General features: G+C 44.4%; 1 protein-coding gene across 1 annotated transcript in view; it reads left to right on the top strand.

The window, feature by feature from the left end:
* yes1 (YES proto-oncogene 1, Src family tyrosine kinase) overlaps positions 1–24412 on the top strand; it is a 38023-nt gene extending 13611 nt beyond the window's left edge. The window contains exons 2-12 of the mRNA XM_080778782.1: positions 810–1100; positions 5411–5510; positions 6432–6530; positions 9663–9766; positions 10292–10441; positions 11372–11527; positions 14407–14586; positions 16217–16293; positions 18329–18482; positions 19453–19584; positions 22857–24412. Coding sequence (XP_080634908.1) covers positions 818–1100; positions 5411–5510; positions 6432–6530; positions 9663–9766; positions 10292–10441; positions 11372–11527; positions 14407–14586; positions 16217–16293; positions 18329–18482; positions 19453–19584; positions 22857–23065 — 1644 coding nt within the window. The 5' untranslated portion in view covers positions 810–817 and the 3' untranslated portion in view covers positions 23066–24412. The remainder of the gene's footprint in view (positions 1–809; positions 1101–5410; positions 5511–6431; positions 6531–9662; positions 9767–10291; positions 10442–11371; positions 11528–14406; positions 14587–16216; positions 16294–18328; positions 18483–19452; positions 19585–22856) is intronic.
* Positions 24413–24495: the final 83 nt, after the last annotated feature.

Below are 24495 nucleotides of genomic sequence, written 5' to 3'. Positions count from 1 at the left end.
GAATGTATAGATGGATTTCTGAACAAGCCGCCGATCCGACCGGCTCTACTCTAGTGCTGCACAATTAATCGAAAAAAGATTGGCATCTAGATTCAGAACACCTAATATGTGATCTCATTTGAAGGAGAATCGTGCAGCACTAGTTGGCTGTCCAATTCATTTGAGTCTTGCTAGAAGAGAGAGAGACTTTAAGAGAGGTTTACGTCATGCACTTTGATGTTGTCTGTTTAAAGTTATAGTATAGTTGGCTCCAGGTGCCACATTCTTTTATGTGTGTTTGTTCAGCAACTAAACTAAAGATGTTCATGGATTTCTTTTTTAAATTGTGTACAGAATCGTGATCTCATTACTTTGTGGGGGATAAACAAATCGAGATTCACTTTTGAGCAAGAATCATGCTGCACTACTCTAACTCCCTCGGGTCCTTCGGGATACACTTGCCAAGTGTGAAGTCGATTGGTTGGACAGTTCTTGAGATACGCTGGTGGGGAAACACGGATAGAGAGAGGAACGACAGACACAGATTTCGCACATTTAATACATTATCACCAGCCTGCCCTTTCTTTGCTGCCAGGGTTGCATTCAATGCATTGACAACATGATGCTATGGGCATTCTGTGTGTGCCCGCAACAGACGCACAGTGCAACTTTGACTTCATATAGCAGATTAACACTGCACAGTAGAATGTATTTGGGTGTGTATCGTGTAATAATTCCACTTGTGTGTGTGTGTGTGTGTGTGTGTGTATGTATGTATATATAGACTAATCTGGTGAAGCTAATGTTCCCCATCCGTCCTCTCTCCCCAGGCTTGAGGATGGGCTGCGTCAGGAGCAAAGAGGACAAGGGCCCGACGCTCAAGTACCGCCCGGAGAACTCGACGGCCACGCCGCTCAGCGCTCACATGGGCCACTACGGGCCGGACCCCACCCTCATGGGCCACTCCCCGGCCATGAAGGGCCAGAACAACAGCTACAACAGCCACGCCGCCGCTCTGACGCCTTTCGGAGGGGCTTCGTCGGTCATGACGCCGTTTGGCGGTGCCTCCTCTTCCTTCACCTCGGTGTCCGTGAGCAGCCCCTTCCCTGCTGTGGTTGCAAGTGAGTTTTGTGTGTGTGTGTGTGTGTGTGTGTGTACACTGTGGGTGACACACACAGTGGATGCTCTTTTCTTCTTGATTAGAAGTGGGAACTTGGCATTCCCAAGACACAGATTGGAGTGTTTTAAACTGAAGTTTATGATGTCACATCAGCATTGCTGTGCTCACCATCATAGCATGCAACACATTTTAGTTAAGAGTTTGTGCATGGTATGAGAGCAGGTAGCTTAAACATACAATATTAAAATATAAAGTTACTTTCTTACTTACTTTACAACAAAACTTGCACTATACTTGCCTGCAGCATTACGAGCACTAAACAGTTTATTGTGTTCCACTGCCTATGGAGGGAATAAACTGAATGTATGCTATCTGTTCTGAGACCTATGAAGTTACTCGACTAATGTATTGATTGGGATTTATCTGATAAAATGACGCAAGTATCTAAAATGGTGCCAAAACCCATTCTAGTATGGCACCGGTTCTCGGTACTCAACCCCCCCTCAGAGAACACGCTAAGCACATGCTACTTGGAGTTGTAAGGACCCACGTTAAAATCAAACTACGTACTCCCATCATGTAATGTCTCACATGTCTGCCTTCTCACTGCCGTATTAACCTCGCCTCACCAGGCTTTCCACCTCGGAGGAAAGCCTGGTCTCTGTTCCAAAAGTGCCGTGTGAACCGGTCTGGAGTGGATGATATCGTTGTTGTCATGTTGTAGTATTGTTTTGTAGTCATCATGCAGGAACAATCAAACGGAACTTCCTTTTCCCTCAAACCGGAAGAATAACAATAAAAGCTCTCGTATAGCCTGTAGCTTTTATTGAGAAACATCGTTTTGAGGGAAAAGGGAGTTCCGGAAGATTGATGACTACAAAACAATACTACAACATGACGTAGCGATATCATCCTGATGACTACAAAACAATACTACAACATGACGTAGCGATATCATCCTGATGACTACAAAACAATACTACAACATGACGTAACGATATCATCCTGATGACTACAAAACAATACTACAACATGACGTAACGATATCATCCTGATGACTACAAAACAATACTACAACATGACGTAGCGATATCATCCTGATGACTACAAAACAATACTACAACATGACGTAACGATATCATCCTGATGACTACAAAACAATACTACAACATGACGTAGCGATATCATCCTGATGACTACAAAACAATACTACAACATGACGTAGCGATATCATCCTGATGACTACAAAACAATACTACAACATGACGTAGCGATATCATCCTGATGACTACAAAACAATACTACAACATGACGTAACGATATCATCCTGATGACTACAAAACAATACTACAACATGACGTAACGATATCATCCTGATGACTACAAAACAATACTACAACATGACGTAACGATATCATCCTGATGACTACAAAACAATACTACAACATGACGTAACGATATCATCCTGATGACTACAAAACAATACTACAACATGACGTAACGATATCATCCTGATGACTACAAAACAATACTACAACATGACGTAGCGATATCATCCTGATGACTACAAAACAATACTACAACATGACGTAACGATATCATCCTGATGACTACAAAACAATACTACAACATGACGTAACGATATCATCCTGATGACTACAAAACAATACTACGACATGACGTAGCGATATCATCCTGATGACTACAAAACAATACTACAACATGACGTAGCGATATCATCCTGATGACTACAAAACAATACTACAACATGACGTAGCGATATCATCCTGATGACTACAAAACAATACTACAACATGACGTAGCGATATCATCCTGATGACTACAAAACAATACTACAACATGACGTAGCGATATCATCCTGATGACTACAAAACAATACTACAACATGACGTAGCGATATCATCCTGATGACTACAAAACAATACTACAACATGACGTAGTGATATCATCCTGATGACTACAAAACAATACTACAACATGACGTAACGATATCATCCTGATGACTACAAAACAATACTACAACATGACGTAACGATATCATCCTGATGACTACAAAACGATACTACAACATGACGTAGCAATATCATCCGCTCCCCGACTAGATCATGAACCCGAAATGGAATGGTGCCCAGTTCTACTTGCCTTTATAGGTTTTCTGTCTCTCTCTCTATACTTAATTAAACCATATAATGCCCCCCAAAATAATCTTTTAGAAAAAGAATAAGAAATGCTTTACGAGCAACAGCTGTTATGCAAATTAGACCTTTTGAAACAAGACAACAATACATGCATAAAGTCTGTGAGGTCTCGCAACAGTTCTACCATCAGAACACCTGGCGTAGTGTTTGGCAAAAAAAAGCAAATTGACGTGCATTGACTGATTAATCGGTGACGGTAATAAAGTGGTGCAGTGCAGAGAAAATGGCTGAAATATATAAAGCGAGTGTATATAATAATAATAATAAAACTTTATTTGTATAGCTCGTTTCATGACATGAAATGCAGCTCAAAGTGCTTTACAGAATCAGATATGATGTGGTCCCTGTCCTGAAATGAAGAACAAATGCAACTGCTGCAACCATGTCCAGACAAACAAAACAAACGTCTGTGTGTTTTGTCTCTGTCCATCTGATCCTGGGGGCTGTTTTAGATCCAACATCCTCCTTAAGACAAGCATCAGACTTGGGTTGTCATTCTGCATTCTGTCACTCCGTAGACACGTCACACGTTGATGAGAAGTATGATCATCTCTAAGCTTCCCTCGTGTCGTTACAGCAGTGGTTCCCAAACTGTGGGATGGATGGATGGGACCCAAGTTATTTGTGGCGGTCCCCTGATCATTAGCTTAACCCATTCTGACCGGGAACCCATTTTGGTGTTAGCATTATGTTATGCTTTAGCTATTTAAAAATAGCAGACCTACAAGCTCATAGCGCGCCACCGAGTGGCGCGCTACGAGCTTGTAGGTCTGCTATTTTTGAAAAATCGAAGAACGACTGACATTTTTAGAATCTGATCTCAGGTCAGAATGGGTTAATCAGACCAGTGTGTGTCCAGTGGAAACCTCGTATGAATCTGATCTCAGGTCAGAATGGGTTAATGAGGATAATCGTTTTCTCACTCAACAGTATTAGCAAACCAACATACAGTATAAGTGTATTCAGGGTATCTACAGTACTATCTGCACACTTTTAAAGATACAATGTAATGACTTCTATGACCTTTTTTAATTCCACATTAGGGCGAATTATCAAATATTACGAAAGAAAGAGACGTTGTGTACACTTTGTAGTTATTGCTATTTAGTATTTTCCCAAGTGTTTGTGGGGACCGGGGTTCAAATATGATTATTTTGGGGGTGTCTCTGCCTGAAAAGTTTGGCAAACCTTCCATTATGCACGAGGTGACTTGCAGTAGTGAGTGAGCATGTTGTCTTTTTAGTTTCCAGGACATTCTTTGTTCTTATATGGACTTTGCAATGAAGTCATTTAAACGTCAACAGGCATTTAACAATGATACACCTTATCTCTTTATTTTAAAACATACTGAAAATGTTAACTTGTTTCTAAACCGATAAAGGATTATCGAGCCAACAACATAAGCAACAGTCAGTGAGAAGGAAGATCTGGACAAGTACAGTTCTTTGTGCTCTATTTAGATATCATACTATTAAGATGTACAAGCTCTATCAAAGTCATGCATACCTATCGTACCATCTCTAAAGGGTTATCCACGCCAAGCACTATAACTTATTTTAAATCACATCTTTATTATTTTCCTTCATGTATTTGCCAGTTTATTTTAGTTTTGTCTGTTCGGGTACAGGCTTTAGCTCCGAAACACCAAAGGTCCGACAGTCATTAGACCGCCAACCTATCCCTAACCTAACCCTAACCACAAGCATGACTTAACGCATGTCGGACCAACGCATGTTGGAGTGACGGGTGATTTCCACACGTCGGACCTTTGGTGTTTCGGATAGGCGTGCGCACCCCCCGTCTGTTCTTGTTCAAATTATTTTGTTATGTGATTTTTACATTGCCGTTTATAATTTAATGGCTATCCTGCTGCTCATTTACTTTGTTCTGTAAATCACTTTGTTTGGGGGAAAAAAGTGTACGTGTGGGGGGTGACATTAATTAGTATTATCATTCATGAGTTTTCACCACTTTTGTCGTTTTAGTTGTGCTGTGGACTCCACTCAAAACATTTAAAATGTATAATCAATATAAAGTAGTTCAAGTGCTTGCCTTGGCGTGAACTGCCCTTAAGACATCCTGTGCTTTTCAGGTGGAGTAACATTTTTCGTGGCCCTGTACGATTATGAAGCGAGGACTACAGACGATCTTTCGTTCAACAAAGGAGATCGCTTCCAGATTATCAATAATACGTGAGTACATTAGCTATTCCTACTTGGATGAATACTATACCAGAACATGTACTCTATGCACCATAAATAATACAGTGCTTCTCAAAGTAGGATCTGGGTACCACCAGGTGTCCAAATGGACCCTTACCGGGTCTGTAACTGTTTAGTTCCAATTGTACACAAATGTAATCAAATGGGTTCAGATCTGAGCCAAGTCTCCTGAGGAGGAGGAGGGGGGGGGCTGCCTTTAAGAAACAGACTTTAAAACGGATGATGAGGCCTGATAAAGACCGTTATAGGTCGAAACATGTTGGTTTAATAAAGTATTCTTCCCTTTTTTACTCTTGAGTGCCCGGATCTCCTCTTTTTTTATCTGATGTTTTGTCCCGCTTGATCCAGGAGCCCCCCTTTTTTTTTACTATTTTAACCTTATTTATGACTCGTACGTCTCCGGTGAGCACCTGGTCGGTTCCTTGTCTCTAAATTGTAAAACAGCTTTATAGAGAGCACCAAAGTCTGCCGTCAATATCGGTAGAGAGGGGGCACGGGTTCAACTGAGAGGAAATGCTAATGTTATGTTACTGCTGCTGAATTTGTTAAATCTTCGCTAGAAACAAACAGATTTTAAGATGTTATTCTCCATAAAGAGAACCTTCCACGAACCAGTGGATGAGCGAGCGAGTGGCGTTCAGGACTTCGGCGCTCTAAATGTTCTGATTCAAATCCTGTGAAATATTCTAGTGCAGGAATCAAATCCAACCAAGTAGTAGCATAATCTCTTCTTTTAGGTTACAGACGTAATTTCTTTCTTAGTGTTTTTGATAGCATTTTACACTGTGTACTTTTTATTTATTTCCCCAGGGAACCAGTTATTTGTTAGATATGTGACTGTGTGCACGTTGTGTTAGTCCAACCAGTGTTTTCTAACTCCTGTCTCTCCAGGGAAGGTGACTGGTGGGAGGCTCGCTCCATCAACTCGGGACAGAAGGGGTACATCCCCAGTAACTATGTGGCCCCTGCGGACTCCATACAGGCTGAAGAGTAAGACCTCGTTCCCTTGCTCTATTCATCATTATTATTATTTTGGAGGGGCGCTAGCCCCTCCTGTGTCCAGCTTTCAGGTTTTTTTTTTTGTGAACCGCCAATATTGAAGACAAAAGTTGTGATTGCCCGGCGTGATTGGGTGGGAGATGTGCCATTGACACCTGTTGTGTATATATTATACAGGTGGCTGGTAGAGAGATGTCAGACATTGTGAAATACTCGAGAGATAAAACACTTGGACCTGTTAACCTTTTCTGTGCCAGCTACGTTTATAAACGTAGCTAGGCTAATGGTAACCTGACGCTGCCAGATCCAAAAAGCTTGCTACACAAATTTGTTTCACAGCTTATTGGGATCTGGGATCGCGGAAGCAAATTCGATGACGGGGCTGTTCCTTTTTTTCAAGATACATGGTAGATGATTGGATGGGAGCGTCTGTCTATCACCGTGTGGGCGTACAAACACAACCAATCATATTGACGTGTCTATATAGCTTCACATCCGGTTTCGCACATGTCCCGCCCTTAGCTCACGCTGATTGGTTCGGTACGAAGCAGATCTGACTCAGCTCAACTCCGTCAGAGATCCCAGATGATCCCAAGATGATCCCAGTTGTGTTGGGGAATATGTTTCCCCAATACCGCCCTCATCTGGCAGCGTCAGGTTAGGCTAATGGTACCTACTGGTGCTATCTACGCGTATGTTTGTAGACAACCGTATACTCCATATATGAAGGCACGTCCGTCTGTTTACCTTTTAGCATTGTTGCTACGGCTAGTATGGAGAGCCCTCGTCCCCTTCAGCGATGGGGTTTTTAAATCTAGCTCCGTTGAGTCTCCATTATAACAGGATTTTCAATGCGCTGTATCTCCAAAGGTTCGAGAGCTGTCCATATTTGGCCGCCGCGCACCCAACGATCGTAAATCATTTGTGAGTTTGTACCGCATCGCTGAGACAATGTAGCTGGTTGTACTGCTAGCTAAAGGCTGTGAGCTAATGAGTGGTGTTGACTCCTTCACAAAGGCCCCCACCTTCCCCTTTAACCCGGAAGTGGTGAGCAGACGGGCGGCGTTTGGGCAGTGTGCACATGCTAACACTAGATGACGCTAAAGGAGTTAAGCTACGCCCGTGGCTGTTGTATGATAATTAGAGGATTGGCTGATTTTGGCTTTATTGTGAGGACGCAAATTGTGATTGGCCAGAATGAGCTGATGTATGATGATAAGAGCGCCCTTCACTACACACGGACGGGTGTGCTGTCTTTTTTTTCTTCCTATAAACAATTCTTGGTTTAACTAGTTGTACCCTTTAATTACTATCCATTTCCTGAGTCTCAGCCCCTTTTGAAGTCACCGTCCCTCACTGTCTCTCTCGCTGTCACACTCGCTCTGTGTTTCTCTGGCGGTCTCGCTGCTCGCCCGTATCTCTTCCTCTCGTCTGTCTCTCCCCCCTCTTCCTTTTCCTCATCGCAGTACAGTCCCTTTATTATCGAGTCACGCAGCTCTATCGGCTCGTGTCTAATTACAGATGGCATGATGGAGGCCTGGACGGTCACGCATTGTGACTTACCCGCCATGCACACACATGAACAGGGGAGAACACGAGACTATGGAGCGCTGTGCTGTTAGCTACGGCTGAGGGCATCCCCATGCCTGCCCGGTGCTGCCCACCCAGGGTGGCAGGGTGGCAGTCGACAGGCATCCCCATGCCTGCCCAGTGCTGCCCACCCAGCATGGCAGGGTGGCAGTGGACAGGGGCTGCCCAGTGTGCCCACCCAGGGTGGCAGGGTGGCAGTGGACAGGGGCTGCCCAGTGTGCCCACCCAGGGTGGCAGGGTGGCAGTGGACAGGGGCTGCCCACCCAGCTTGCCCAGTGCTGCCCACCCAGCTTGGCAGGGTGGCAGTGGACAGGGGCTGCCCAGTGTGCCCACCCAGCGTGGCAGTGGACTGTGATGGTTTGGGGATTTCTAGCCTTATTTCTCATTGACTGGCCCTTTTTCCTCTCTCTCTCTCCCCACCTGCCTGCTGTTTTTCCTACAACATGAATATACTTTTGGTCATGGCCTGCAGTGTGACCTTGACTTTTAACCCTTTGTTTTGATCCAAATTCCTACTGATCCTACAAGACAAATTAAATGCCACCAAGCCGTCCTTGGTTTTGACCGTGACATTGAGTGTGACCTTGATCTTTTTTACCACTCTTTTTTTTTTACTCAAAATGTAATCATCTCTCCAGGTCAGCATATTGATCATTCCCACCAACAGTCGTGAATATCTGCTAATTGGTTCTCAAATTTGTTCAGAGAGATTGTTCAGGGCTGATTATAATTTCTTGACTTATGGCTTGTAAAAGAGCAACATTTCTTACAAGTGTACGTTTTGCTGTTTGAGGTCTTATGTAATAGAAATGCACAATTTATGAAGCTCAGTGGTTGAACATTTACTCAAGTAGTATACTGTACTTAAGGGGTCGCCCAAGCTGAATGGGTAGAGAGGTTCTCCTCTGTGGGCAGCACTCGCCTGGGTGCAGCTGAAAACCATACATTTTGTTTGACATGCATTCATTTTTGTCCAATTTTGAAAAAACAAATTGTGAAATAAAGAATGCTTTTCCTTTGGTAGTCTCAGTATATTTTAATGTGATTACTTTTGAATATAGGAACATTTACTTGCAAGTTGCAACCCGTCTCTTTGTATATTGTGGTATTGCTACTTTTACTTAAGTAAAACGTCTTGAGTACTTCTTCCACCGCTGACAAAGCTGAGATCTAATGTAGAAAGATCAAAGCCCGCTGCCTAGAGCCATCTGTCTGCCATTTGTTTTGAACAGTAGCTAACGGCTACATTATGCAGTCTACTTGATTCAAATCTCGCTTGAATTAAAATATTAATCTTTACATTTGCCCATAGTCAAATTACCTCATCTCTTGACTGTGTCTTCTAACTGGTCTCTTGACTGTGTCTTCTAACTGGTCTCTTGACTGTGTCTTCTAACTGGTCTCTTGACTGTGTCTTCTAACTGGTCTCTTGACTGTGTGTTCTAACTGGTCTCTTGACTGTGTCTTCTAACTGGTCTCTTGACTGTGTCTTCTAACTGGTCTCTTGACTGTGTCTTCCCTTCCTTTTGACAGATGGTACTTTGGTAAAATGGGCCGCAAAGATGCTGAGCGTCTTCTGTTGGTTCCAGGAAACCAGCGAGGGACTTTCTTGGCACGGGAGAGCGAGACCACAAAAGGTATTCTTCTACACGACTACACGACCACAGCGAAGCACCATCATTCATACACACACAATACGACAATAGGCTTTAGCATTGTTAACGTCTGTAACTGTCGGCCACGGGGCAGCTCTATTGTAATGCGATTAACGCATGAAAACCACCTCAAGGAAATGTAGTGCTTACAATAATCTTTATTCATATTATCCACTTTCAACCTGGAATCCTTTTTGGTTTGTGTTACACATTTTAAAACCTTTTTTTTAAATCACGCACGTGTGTGTGTGTGCGCACACAAACACACAGAAGGAACACAGAAAAAAGGGGCAATCTAAGGGACAATCTAGATGTAACTTTTCACTATTTCTTTAAACATCATCATATGACAAACTGTAAAATAGGGCCTAAGTGGTTATGTAGTGTTCGTCATCACCGTGGACTTTCCCTGCCACTGTCGTGAAACAACCTCTGAGGAAAAACCTTATTTTAGAGGAATTACGTACCACCCTAATCCGATTTGGTCTTTATTTTGTTTCCATGAAGGTGCCTACTCTCTCTCTATCCGGGACTGGGACGAGATGAAGGGAGACAACGTGAAGCATTACAAGATCCGTAAATTGGACAACGGCGGCTATTACATCACCACGCGAGCCCAGTTTGAGCATCTACAGAAGTTGGTGAAACATTACACAGGTATGTACATAATAACCGCAGTTACGTGACCTTAACGCTTAGTGTACAATTGCTGTTTACAACTGGACAGACATTCCGGCTTCCAGTCAACTTGTCAATTATTGTGGCTTATTGTTATTTGAGTCCACCGTCCAAACCGAACACGTGTACTGTGAGCTAATGGACTGTTTGATAAAGGCAGGCGCCTGGAATGCATCCGCGACAATGTCTAATGTTTTATGACTTGAGTTTCATTTTATGGTTCACTCACTGTTGTTGCATGCTGACTGTGTTTTTTTTTTACAGTTCAGCAGTGTAATGCTCAATGTGAAATAAATAAATAAATGAAAATGCATTATTCAACTGCAAATCTACTACCGCTGAATATTTTTTATTTTATTCACAAAACCTTTTTTATGCTGGATTGACTTTAATCTTTGTGATGCCCTCCATAAAATATAAAATAAGCTGCACGCATGTGGGATTAAGAAGAAATGTACAGAATATATAAATATATATTTTAAGCCTGTCGTAATGTCTATGTCAGTTGTGCAAGAAAACAAAGCCCACATTGTTACAGAGAAACCACAAGTCTTATTGCTGTAAACAAACACAATGTCTAATTGGCATGTCTCTGTGAGAACCCAACTACAGTATGGGCTTAATAAACAACTGGCTGTTTGTTAAATTGACTTCATCACATAAACATAATTTGAGGTTTTGAGTTGGCGTGGCCTTGTTTTGATTCTTTGCAAATTAATGTTGACGTAACTGAAGAGGTCATTATTACAAATATCGCTTTCTGGCAGAAACCATAAACTGTATCTATCCGGTGCATTCATTTTGTTTTGCTGTATTTCCGTGTTAAGCCTACAATTGAAAGTCTGACAGTAAATTATGTAAAGAACAATCTGTGACAGTGGTTAATCTTGTCCTGTATATATATACCAGAACATGCCGATGGACTGTGCTACCGGCTGACCACCGTTTGCCCGACCGTGAAGCCTCAGACCCAGGGCCTGGCTAAGGACGCCTGGGAGATTCCACGAGACTCGCTTCGCCTGGAGCTCCGACTGGGCCAGGGCTGCTTTGGAGAGGTCTGGATGGGTAAGCTACTGTACTACTACGATGCCACATCTCATACATTCCACACACCATGTACTCTCTGCCCAAAACGTGACTGGCGTGACGACGTGCTACAAGACAATTTGAGCTGGCTTCAACTTTTTTTCAGCGCTCCAGTGGTGCGAAAATGTCTCGTGTGAATGCAAGATACGTTTCCCACATTTCGAGCCGCGGGATTCTTTTGCGCGCACGTGCACGTGCACACACACACACACACACACACACACACACACGTACACTACACACACACACACACACGTCTACAATAGTTACTGTAATCTAATCTACTAATCTATTTAATCGATTATTTTAAAAATACATAATCCACATTATAAATAATCAATTTAGTAAGTTACAGGAGTGCATATGATGTGTGATATGGAATTAAATATTCGTACCCTGAAGAAGACAACCTGTCTGTCGAAACGTTGGCGTTCCCTTATGTTTTTGAGACCACCGCCACCGTAGTCAAGTTTGGAAAAAAAAAAGGACGAAGAAAGGCCCAACAGTTTTCTCAGTGCTCGAAACGTTGGTAAAATAAAACGTTTTTTTGGCATCGTGACTAGGAGTTTTTGCGACCTCTCCTTTCCTTTTTAAAATATATCTCTCGTGGTCAGCACCTCCCTATCCTCGATACCCAGGCTTTCATTTCGTCTGCGCGAAAAATGAAAGCTTCGAGGAACGCATTGGCTGCCTTGGTCTAGAAGTGGGAGTCAACGCTTCCGGGTGGGCGTCGCTCCAAATTATGTGACATATAGCGCTTCACTAGGTGGGAGAGGAGTGGCCAGGGCTGACGGACAGATCGGTGAGATCCAATCAGGGCGTGCGCAAATTTCAGCCGCGACCCACCCACCCCTATAGACCAGAAACTTAACACGTTAGCTCAGGCTAGCACCTCCCAACTCTTGGTGTGCGCTCCTACCTCTTTGATTGCATGGAATTAAATATTAGCATACACAATTATTGTTTAGGTAACAACACTTACCGCCTTCTATACTTCCACATATTAATTATTTATAGTTTTGAGTAATTGTGATATCTCTAGGCCTGTCACAATTATTACATAATTGCCTCTGATGGCAATTGTTTTACATAAATCACAATTATTTAGCATAATCGTCGTAACACACAAAACACAAACCGCTCAGTAATTACTGGTCAATTACCACATGCTGGTATTCTGATACGGTGAACACGTCATCCTTCTTTCTTCACCAACTCTTTCATTAAGCCTGGTCTTCAGGCAAGCCCCAACCTGCCAGACCCTACTATGAAATCCCAGGAATTCCTTGTTTCCCTCTCTACTTGCTTTCAAAAATGCTGCTGTGCATAGTGATGAATTGGCCTATTTATGTCTGTGCTCAATGCCCTATCCTGTTTAGTTATTAAATAACTCATAGATGTATTGGTCGATTCGTGCGTGTAATTGCTCCTGAGCTGTGGTCAAATTGATTCCTGCTTTCTCAAAGATTCCTCTGCTTCTTGAAGATAACCATTCGCACGACTTCTCTCGCCAAGCCTTAATGTTGGATCGCGTCATCGGTGCCCTACTTTGTCCCTCCGTGTGTGTGTGTGTGTGTGTGTGTGTGTGTGTGTGTGTGTGTGTGTGTGTGTGTGTGTGTGTGTGTGTGTGTGTGTGTGTGTGTGTGTGTGTGTGTGTGTGTGTGTGTGTGTGTGTGTGTGTGTGGCGATTTCTTCAGCATGATTCATTCACGGAGGTCAGCCTCATGACGGAAGCGACAGATCTGCTGCTTCAGCTCTCCGTGTGCAAGCGGGGCGTGAATAAGTGGCTCTGAACTAGGAAGTGACTGATTGTTTAGCCAGCATACAGTGTCCTTTCTCTCCTGAACAAACACTAAAAAAATGACAGTAACTTTATTTCACATGCTGTCACTCAATGCTGAAACGTCTCAGAAATTGTGACAACGGTGTTTATTGTGGCTTTGGACTTTGTACTAACTTGCTTGCTTGCTATTGTTTGCTTTTGAGGCTGGCAATCTAGTACATTTACAGGAAGTCTGTTGGTCTGTATGGATAAGAGCCGCTGGCCAATGTGTAAATTGTCAAGATAAGTTGCAGTAAAAAGCAACTGTGTTTTTATGTCAAGGCTAGGGTATTGATTTTTTTTTTACACAATATACTGTACTATAGCATTTGCATAACTCTTTTGACACAGGAGGTCATATGTATTGGGGAAATTATCTTGAAATCATTAATCGCAAGACGAAAACAAACATGACAACAGGATATTGTTGCCTCCCTGTTGCATTCCAAGGCAACAGCAATGTGGTAAATGTACGTCCTAATGAGTTAAGAATCAACTCTTGTTGTCCCATCAACCTTTTTTTTCAGGGTTTTTTTTTGTGCACGCTCCATCACATCGTGTGGTTCTAGACGGTGACCATGGAAATCCACAACACATTCCAGCAGAACACTCATGCATTATCAACTGAAAACAAAAAGCAGAACTGCCCTGGCTGGCGTCGTTTTCTCCCACAAACTAACAAACGTACAAGTTATGATAATGAACCTTTTGTTTACGTACATAGTCAGGGCCATGAGAGCTCTGTCATGAACTATGGATAGTCCAAATGACACCCCACCACCACCACCACCCTTTTCCCCAACCTCACTCCAGAACCCCACCCAACCACAGCACTGACAATGCATACTTCTTGATATTATCATTATTGAAGGCAATGCACCAACCTCATTTCCCCACAAATCCCTGTGCAAATATACCACGTACTAGGCAGTCAAATAATTGCTAAACTAAGCTTTTCCCTAATTGTGTCCGTTTGTCAATCTACCCATACGGTATTTTAGTTGTAATATAATAATCTTGTGTTTATTTCATTCAGGCACATGGAATGGAACCACCAAGGTAGCGATTAAGACCCTGAAGCCAGGCACCATGTCCCCAGAGGCCTTCCTCCAGGAGGCTCAGATCATGAAGAAACTCCGGCACGACAAACTGGTGCCTCTTTATGCTGTGGTGTCTGAGGAACCCATCTATATAGTCACTGAGTATATGGGGAAAGGTAAGGACAGATTTTAGTCGCAGCCACCAAGCGGCCATCTAAAAAACAAAACATATGCTTTGTTGTTGTATTGAACCACCTAGCAACTCAACACCCCTCTAGTGTTTTTGCTTTGCTTTTCTTTTCTTTTTTCTTTTGTTTGAGTTTGATGAAGCGCCAGCGCAACTGTTAACAAATTGAATCAAACTTGATCGTGATATAATATTTCACCATCTTGTGCATGTGCAAGTGTACTGAGTGCTTATGAAGTGGAGATCAAAATGGCTCCAGCCAGAATCAAATCTAATTACCGGTAACTCTTGCTATGAATTATTTATTTTTTAAATAAGTGAATATATAAGCTAAGTGATCATGTGACTGGCAAGACCAACATATTGTGTTACTCCAGTCTTGCACATGCAGTAAATGAACCTGAACATTGAACAACACACTGATTCTTATCCCGACTGACATCCCCTATAAACTAAGGGAAAGCTAAATGTACTTAACCCATTCTGACCGGGCACCCATTTTGGTGTTTGCATCACGTTATGCTTTAGCTATTGAAAAATAGCAGATCTACAAGCTCATAGCGCGCCACCGAGTGGCGCGCTACGAGCTTGTAGGTCTGCTATTTATTGAACAATCGAAGAACGACTGACATTTTTAGAATCTGATCTCAAGTCAGAATGGGTTAATCAGACCAGTGTGTGTCCAGTGGAAACCTCACTATGAATCTGATCTCAGGTCAGAATGGGTTAATAGCTGTTGTCAGAGTACCCGCTTGTATGCCTGCTGTTGGAGTACCCAGTGTGGTACACGTTACCACAGCGCTAATTCCATTTGACATTAAACAAACAATGGGTGATTTATAATCACGCTTGCTCCACCTGTTCATGCTATTCTCTTCCACCCCGCTTCGATTGTTTCAACCCATTGTTTCGACTGCATGTTCTTCTCAAGGCCATTCAATGCAGCCAGTATTGACATTTCCTACATACTGCCTTGTCTGCCTATACCACTAGGTGACTAGGAAATGCAGAAGTGAAAGCCGTAGCTTACATGGTTAACCCATTCTGACCTGAGATCAGATTCATACGAGGTTTCCACTGGACACACACTGGTCTGATTAATCCATTCTGACCTGAGATCAGATTCTAGAAAAATGTCAGTCGTTCTTCGATTTTTCAAAAATAGCAGACCTACAAGCTCGTAGCGCGCCACTCGGTGGCGCGCTACGAGCTTGTAGATCTGCTATTTTTCAATAGCTAAAGCATAACATGATGCTAACACCAAAAGGGGTTCCCGGTCAGAATGGGTTAAGACTGATATGGGGGAATTAGGGAATGTTAATGCTAAGGCTAAGGTTAGAGTTGGGCTCAGAGTTTGCCGTTACGTTGGTAATAGTCAGACAATGCGACCAACACCATGCCGGACAATGGCTGGCAACCACATCAGTATGTGAAAATGTCCATACTGACTTCATTCATTGAATGGTGTTGATAACGACTGATGGCCGTCATTAAATACGGAGATAGCGTCCAAAACCGCTCAATTCTCCTCGTCAAGTTGGACTACAAAACTAGTTTAATTCACAGCCATGCTTGGTGGTTAAACTGACAACATGGATTTTTAATTCCTGTGTTCACAGGAAGTTTACTGGACTTCCTGAAGGAGGGAGATGGAAAATACCTGAAGCTGCCCCAGCTGGTGGACATGGCAGCACAGGTAGGATAACTTGGCACCGCCTCAGAGACTCAATACTTCTCAGTGGAATCAATGAATGCTAACTAGAGCTGGCATACAGACCTGCCTCTGCACCCGAACACAGCTGCTCTGACGGCCTGCGTGCGCGCGAGTGAGAAACATGCAGAGAAGGAAAGAAGCAGAGCGAAGCAGAGCAGAAAAGGGGAGACTTAATGATGGAGGGCATGAAGGGGAATAGGAGGGAAAGTGAAATGGATATACGGACAAAATGAATGACGGGTAGAGAGAGGAGGGCAGAGGGAGAGAACATGATCATGCAAAAGAGGATGCACCAGCAGAGGCCGTGTGTGCGGGCTATTTGTTTATTTATTTCCCAGTTGTGTGTGTGTGAGAGCGTGTGTGCGTGCATGTCTTGTTTGTTTGTATATGCGCAATGTGCACACATTTGCATAGGTGTGTATGCCGGGATTTACTCAACCGTGCCAGGTCCCAGTGTGTTGAGGATTCCGTTTTGTTTCCTCCATCTGGCTGCCATGTTAATTTAATATCCTGGTCTTGCATAATCTGTACCTAACGCGTCCCACCGACACACTCCAGCCCCTCCTTTTGGCTGTGGGTCCTCTCACGCTCCAGCACTCATCTGCCTGAAGCACTTCAAGCACTGCTCCTCGGGGGCCACTTAGGCCCGAGGGGCCGACCGCGAACTCTGTGATCTGCGCTTAATACGCCCCTCCATAGAAGTGTCAGGGAATTAGAAGACAGAAAGACTCGGAGTGCCTTTCAGGTCGTGATGCCGCGAATATGGATTTCATTTGGAGATTAGTGTGCATTTGCTGTCACTGTCTGCTCCCTTCACCTGAATTATATCCCTGTATTTTGGTCAGTCAGTGATTATGTTTAGCATTTGCCGGGCCATTATTGTAAATACTTTTTTTCCCCCCTTTAATTATTTGGTTAAATAAAGGTTACAGTTAGGTTTGGCATCTGGGATAATTTGGATGATGAGGTTATTTATTTAGTTGAAGGAGATTTAAGTCAATCTAGGTTTCTTTTGTAAGTGGTTCTCAATTTGGGACACTGATACACATCTGAATTGCCCTGATGTATAGCCTGTGGTGGAACCCTCCCAATCTCTGCTTAATCCCTGCTCAACCACTTCAGAAGTAGTTGCTATTAAGCAGTATTACACAAGTGCGTGTGCTTTACCCTGATCTTTGGCACGGTCAGGAACTCGAAGCATCAACTGTGACTGAAGTGCCAATAATCACGGTAAAGCACACCCTCGAGTGTAATATTGCGATTATACAGTTACCAACGAAACACACAATGTATTCATATTGTGGGGCAATTCACTTTAAAAAAAAAAAAAGGTAAATGGTGCATTTACTGTATATAACGCCTTTATCCAAGGCGCTTAACATTGATTGTGCATTACATTCACCCATTCACACACACATTCATACACCGATGACGGCGGAAACCATGCAATGGTGCCACCAACCAGCACATCAGGAGCAATTAGGGGTTCAGGGTCTTGCTCAAGGACACTTGGTAGACACAGGTAGATGGGGGTCAGGGGCTACCGTGTGCCTCCGTGTCTGTCCCAGATTGGTTTGTTTTAAGTACCGTGCCTCTGTGTCTGTCCCAGATTGGTTTGTTTTAAGTACCGTGTTCCTCCGTTTCTGTCCCAGATTGGTTTGTTTTAACCCATTCTGAACGGGAACCCATTTTGGTGTCAGCATCATGTTATGCTTTAGCTATTGAAAAATAGCAGATCTACAAGCTCATAGCGCGCCACCGAGTGGCACGCTATGAGCTTGTAGGTCTGCTATTTTTGAAAAATCGATTTTTTTAATCTGATCTCAGGTCAGAATGGGTGAATCAGACCAGTGTGTGTCCAGTGGAAACCTCGTATGAATCTGATCTCAGGTCAGAATGGGTTAAGTACCGTGCCTCCGTGTCCGTCCCAGATTGGTTTGTTTTAAGTACCGTGTTCCTCCGTGTCTGTCCCAGATTGGTTTGTTTTAAGTACCGTGTTCCTCCGTGTCTGTCCCAGATTGCAGATGGCATGGCCTTCATAGAGAGGATGAACTACATCCACAGGGACCTGAGAGCCGCCAACATCCTGGTCGCCGACAACCTGGTGTGTAAGATCGCCGACTTTGGCCTGGCCCGCCTGATCGAGGATAACGAGTACACCGCTAGACAAGGTCAGTGCGCACACACACACACACACACACACACACACACACACACACCAGTGTTGTTTTCGTCGACTAAAACTAAGACGAAATATGTTCGAAAACTAGATGAAAACTAAGCTATGATGATTAAAACGAAGACGAATAAAAACTAGACTAAAACTGTTAGGAAGGGACTAGTGGACAAGAGATCCAGTATAGGTCATTTTACACTTGGTTGCATTATGAAAATAGCAGATCTACAAGCTTACAACGCGTCGCGCTGCGTCGCCTTGTGAGCTTGTAGATCTGCTATTTTCAGCAAGTGTAAAAAAAAAAAAAAAAAGTCATTACAATGGCATCAAGGCCCGCCAAAATACATTTTAGTCGACTAAATCAACTGTAGATTTAGTTGACAAAATCTTATGATATTTAGTCGACTAAATCTAGACTAACACTAAGACATTCCAGGTTGACTAAAATGTGACTAAAACTAAATAAACTAACTAAAACTAAAATTTGCTGCCAAAAACAACACTGACACAAACACACACACACACACACACACACCGTTTTGCTTGTATTACTACTTGTGCTGTGAGGATGTCTGTTGACTGTTCCCCCATCTATTAACATGTGATGTTTTTCCAGTATACGCCTAACCGTCAACCTTAATATAATCCTAACACAAACTAAAATTATTATTACTTGTATGGAGAGACATTTAAGTGCGCACACCACATACATACACACACCCACTCGAGCGAGCGAGCACCACACACACACACACACACACACACACACACACACACCTCTCTATTGGCATTTAGCATTTAATGGTGATTTTCTGAAATTAATCCATGACCTTTCATTCTTTTTTTCCCCTTTTTTTTCCTGTTGCATTTCCATATACATTTATTAACACATCACGACTGTATGAATGATTCATAGAGCCGGGTCTCCCTCCTCCTCCTCGTTGACATTTGCGTTGCTTCTCCAGGTGCCAAGTTCCCCATCAAGTGGACGGCCCCCGAGGCTGCTCTGTACGGACGCTTCACCATCAAGTCAGACGTCTGGTCATTTGGAATACTACTGACCGAGCTGGTGACAAAGGGCAGAGTGCCCTACCCCGGTAAGAATACTACTGACCGAGCTGGTGACAAAGGGCAGAGTGCCCTACCCCGGTAAGATGTCTGGTCATTTGGAATACTACTGACCGAGCTGGTGACAAAGGGCAGAGTGCCCTACCCCGGTAAGATGTCTGGTCATTTGGAATACTACTGACCGAGCTGGTGACAAAGGGCAGAGTGCCCTACCCCGGTAAGATGTCTGGTCATTTGGAATACTACTGACCGAGCTGGTGACAAAGGGCAGAGTGCCCTACCCCGGTAAGAAAGAAGAACACAACATGGGGGAAATACTATTCAGAATATCCAGCAAACGTCATTGGGTTTGTGAGTTTCCATGGATGTTTTCTGGCTTCTTATATAGCAGTTCCTGGTCAAATTTGTCAATCTTGAGCACCGGATATCTTCATGCGGAAAAGTTGTTGTATACAGACATTTCCCCCCTGTATCATTTTAGCCTAATATGCTATTCTGAGCAAGAATGAAGATGTAAAATGATAACTTGCATTTTTATCACACTTGAGAATAGAACCCTGGCAAGGCACATGCGAAAGCACCACTGTCCCTCCCAGTATGTGATTTGGTCATGGCAAGTCCAGGTCACTCGCGGCCATTACGACTATGCGGTATGTCTGTCACCTCACCACTGGCACCTGCTGCCCAAGAATGTCAATGCAGCGAGCCTGCGACCAAGGTTCCATATCGAGTGACTAGCACTGATTACAGGGTGTGCCATATGGCAGTCCTAACAGTTCGCACTTGTACCGTACCATCTGGCTCTCTGTGGCCTGCTTGGCTCTCAGCGTGCAGCCTTCAGTCTAATTAATGCACCCTGAAGCTGACTGATTGAACCTCCTCTCTGAGTGTGGGTTGGGCATGGCACATTGAGCATGTGCAGGCTCCTGCCATCATGCCAGCTAGCCTTTTTGGGAGTTGATTTAGCATCGTAGGAAACCTTTTTATAGCGCAAGAAAAAAAAGGGAAACGACATGCACATCCCCAACCCAAACTTGGGCAGGTGCTGAGCGACGAACGTTAAGCAGAGAGAAATAAACACTCGCACGCCGAGGGCTCCGACGCAACAGATGCTTTAGTGCACCACCAAAAGAAGCTGTGATGTCTCGAGCTCAGAGCTCTTCCTCAGGCCTTTTATAGCGCAGAATAAATGGGAAGGGAGGGAAGGAAGGGAGTGCACTTCGAGTGCATTGCAAGGCATCCTAATAGGAACTCTGCCCGTCCATCTGTGTGCTATTTTGGCCCATTTGGATGGAAGAACCGATATGTTATGGGAAGCCAGACATTCACTACTCGTTGGACATGAAGCCCATGCCAAGTTGCCAACACCTCGGCATCCGACATACCGATACCCCTGTCTCAGACTTGGCCGCTGAGCAGTTGCTCCAGTGTCCAGACCCCTCTCCTCTTTCAGAGGTTGTGAGCCAGGGAACATAATCTTGTGTGTGTGTGTGTGTGTGTGTGTGTGTGTGTGTGTGTGTGTGTGTGTGTGTGTGTGTGTGTGTGTGTGTGTGTGTGTGTCTCTCTCTCTCTCTCTCTCTCTCTCAGAGAGAATGACGGTGGGGCTGAAGGGGTTTATAGGGGAAAGGATGTGGCTGTGTCCATTCCACTGTGTGTCAGACTCAGAACCTCTTTTAGCTACAGCCCAGCTTCTCCCGGGGACATTGGGCTCCCCATGGGACCATGCTGTGTCATTGGGCTCCCCATTGGGCTCCCCATGGGACCATGCTGTGTCATTGGGCTCCCCATGGGACCGTGCTGTGTCATTGGGCTCCCCATGGGACCATGCTGTGTCATTGGGCTCCCCATGGGACCATGCTGTGTCATTGGGCTCCCCATGGGACCATGCTGTGTCATTGGGCTCCCCATGGGACCATGCTGTGTCATTGGGCTCCCCATGGGACCATGCTGTGTCATTGGGCTCCCCATGGGACCATGCTGTGTCATTGGGGCTCCCCATGGGACCATGCTGTGTCATTGGGCTCCCCAGGGGACCATGCTGTGTCATTGGGCTCCCCATGGGACCATGCTGTGTCATTGGGCTCCCCATGGGACCATGCTGTGTCATTGGGCTCCCCATGGGACCATGCTGTGTCATTGGGGCTCCCCATGGGACAATGCTGTGTCATTGGACTCCCCATGGGACCATGCTGTGTCATTGGGGCTCCCCATGGGACCATGCTGTGTCATTGGGCTCCCCATGGGACCATGCTGTGTCATTGGGCTCCCCATGGGACCATGCTGTGTCATTGGGGCTCCCCATGGGACCATGCTGTCATTGGGGCTCCCCATGGGACCATGCTGTGTCATTGGGGCTCCCCATGGGACCATGTTGTGTCATTGGGCTCCCCATGGGACCATGCTGTGTCATTGGGCTCCCCATGGGACCATGCTGTGTCATTGGGCTCCCCATGGGACCATGCTGTGTCATTGGGTTCTTCCTGTTCTGGAGGCGTGCGTACGTACGTACACTGTGCTTCGTCTCTTCGGTCTGAAGAGGATCCATTAGGGTAGACGGTGGTGAGGTCATAATGCGGTTTGATGTGTGATGCGTACGGTAACATGAAAAGGATATCTCATTACGGCGCTCTAGGGGACAAGCCTTCTAGGAAAGGGTCTGTGTCGACTCCATCAGTGCCGGATGTCTCGTGCACGCCAAGGAAGTAACTCCACGTTTTATATATTTGAAATATTTAACTAATGGCATTCGGTGGTTTGGCGTATCCGGCTGAAACCATGAGATCACTGATGTCTGCATCATGATGTTATAATGTCAGATATCTAGCACAGCAGACTCAGCGACGGAAGTCGTATAGACTGGCTGCATGACGTCCAACATCCACATTGAACCCACTTTTAGTTATTAAATGGTAAATGGAGCATTTATATAGCGCTTTACATAGATTTGTGCATTACATTCACCCATTCACACACACATTCACACACCGATGGCGGTGGAAACCATGCAAGGCACCAACCAGCACACATCAGGAGCAATTAGGGGTTCAGTGAGTCTTGCTCAAGGACACTTCGACACGAACTCTGTGGGAGCCCACAGGGTTCTAACTGGCAACCATGCGGTTAGTGGTTACCATCCAGCCTCTCTACCCCCGAGCCACCGCCGCATGCTTGTTTCTAAATGTGTTGTCGTATCCAGCGCCTGGTCAGGATGTTGTCTTATTCAGCGCCTGATCAGGATGTTGAACGTACGCTGACGGCACCATCGTTCAATCTTCTCTTCCCGCTGTCTTCGTTCGTCCAGGCATGGTGAACCGGGAGGTGCTGGAGCAGGTGGAGCGAGGCTACCGAATGCCGTGTCCCCAGGGCTGCCCCGAGTCCCTCCACGAGATGATGAGGGTGTGCTGGAAGAAGGAGGCGGACGAGAGGCCCACCTTCGAGTACCTCCAGTCCTTCCTGGAAGATTACTTCACCGCCACGGAGCCGCAGTATCAGCCGGGCGACAACCTGTAGCGCCGCCGGTGTGATGGGATACAGTCGCAGTAAACTCTTAACCTTAACCGTACACTACCGTACACTACACAGGCATGTCAGCAGAGGACCAGGTTTGGGAGAATAAGCCCAATAATAATAACCACCACCAGGCCACTCTAATGACCCAACCCCCCCCCTCTGCAGGCTGAACTGTGGATCAAGCCATTTTAGTGCTAGAAAACTACAAAGTTAGTCGCCAAATCACTACGACACACACACGCACACGCACACACACACACACACACACACACACACACACACACACACACACACACACACAGAGAGAGAGAAATCTTCCTGTTTTGTGTCCCAGTCAGCATTCAAGGACACACAGAGTGGTACTAGTAGTAGTAGAGTACGTTCTTTGGAACCCTGCGTAAGTTTATAGACTTAACCTGAACACTGTGATTAATTCAAGGAGGAGGAGATTGAATCCCGAGTCTGTGGTTCATTTGCCACTGCACAGATTTTGTTTCTTCCCCCCCCCCCCCCCCCCCCGACATTTTAGTTTTTCTAAATCCAAACATTTTCCTCCTTGGTGGTGCGGTCACGCAGAACCTCTGCACTATGAGGGCAGATTCTGCCAATGCTTTTCAACGGGGGATTGGACCGTTTATGTCGCATAGTGGCAACAAACCATTCCCATTGAAAAGCATCGACAGTAACTGCCCTCATAGGCTGGATTAAAGTTCTATGAGACCGCACGTCCGCACGCACCCTTAACCTTATTTTTTTATTATTTTGTCTTTTCCCACTTCTAAAAAATAATTTGAAAACTATTTTGAACAAAACATTTCGTTATTGTACAGGATTTGGTTTGGTTTGTGGTATTTTAGAATGATAGTGGGTTTTATTTTTATTTTGTATTTTTTTTTTATTGACCAATAACTGTGTCTGAAAAGTATGTGCCACGACTGTAAAGCTTGATGGAGAGAGAGGGCTCTGGTAGAGAGAGAGTAACTGAACAGGATGTACGGTATACTATAGTATGTATTTGAGAATGTACCAAGTGAGAGACAAAGTAGCAAAGCATATACGGTATGTAAGAGGACATTTATTTTTGAGCATGTATGGTCGGTCTGACAAAAGTTGAGTAACGTAAGTGATTTGTGCGTGTCTTTTAATGAGGTGACTTGAATGGCAAATCATGTGCATTTTATTGTGCTTTTTTTTTTATTGTTAATTTTACCTGTGGGGTTTTAAGTTGTGAACTTGAAATCAAGAAGAGGCATTGTTGATTATTTTTTAGGGCAAAAGAAAATTCTGTAACATTTTATAAATGTTTTTAAACAGAGACATTGGAGCTGTGAAGATTTCAAGGGACGAAATTACATTCATCAATGTCTGAAATTTGCATTTTGTCTTTTGTTCAGTCTAGAGCTTTTTGTGTGGAATATAGCTCCTCCTTT

The sequence above is a fragment of the Protomyctophum bolini genome (genome assembly GCF_963924005.1).
Source record: "Protomyctophum bolini genome assembly, chromosome: 12".
In the NCBI taxonomy this organism is placed as follows: domain Eukaryota; kingdom Metazoa; phylum Chordata; class Actinopteri; order Myctophiformes; family Myctophidae; genus Protomyctophum; species Protomyctophum bolini.
This window is presented reverse-complemented; position numbering and strand designations above follow the sequence as displayed.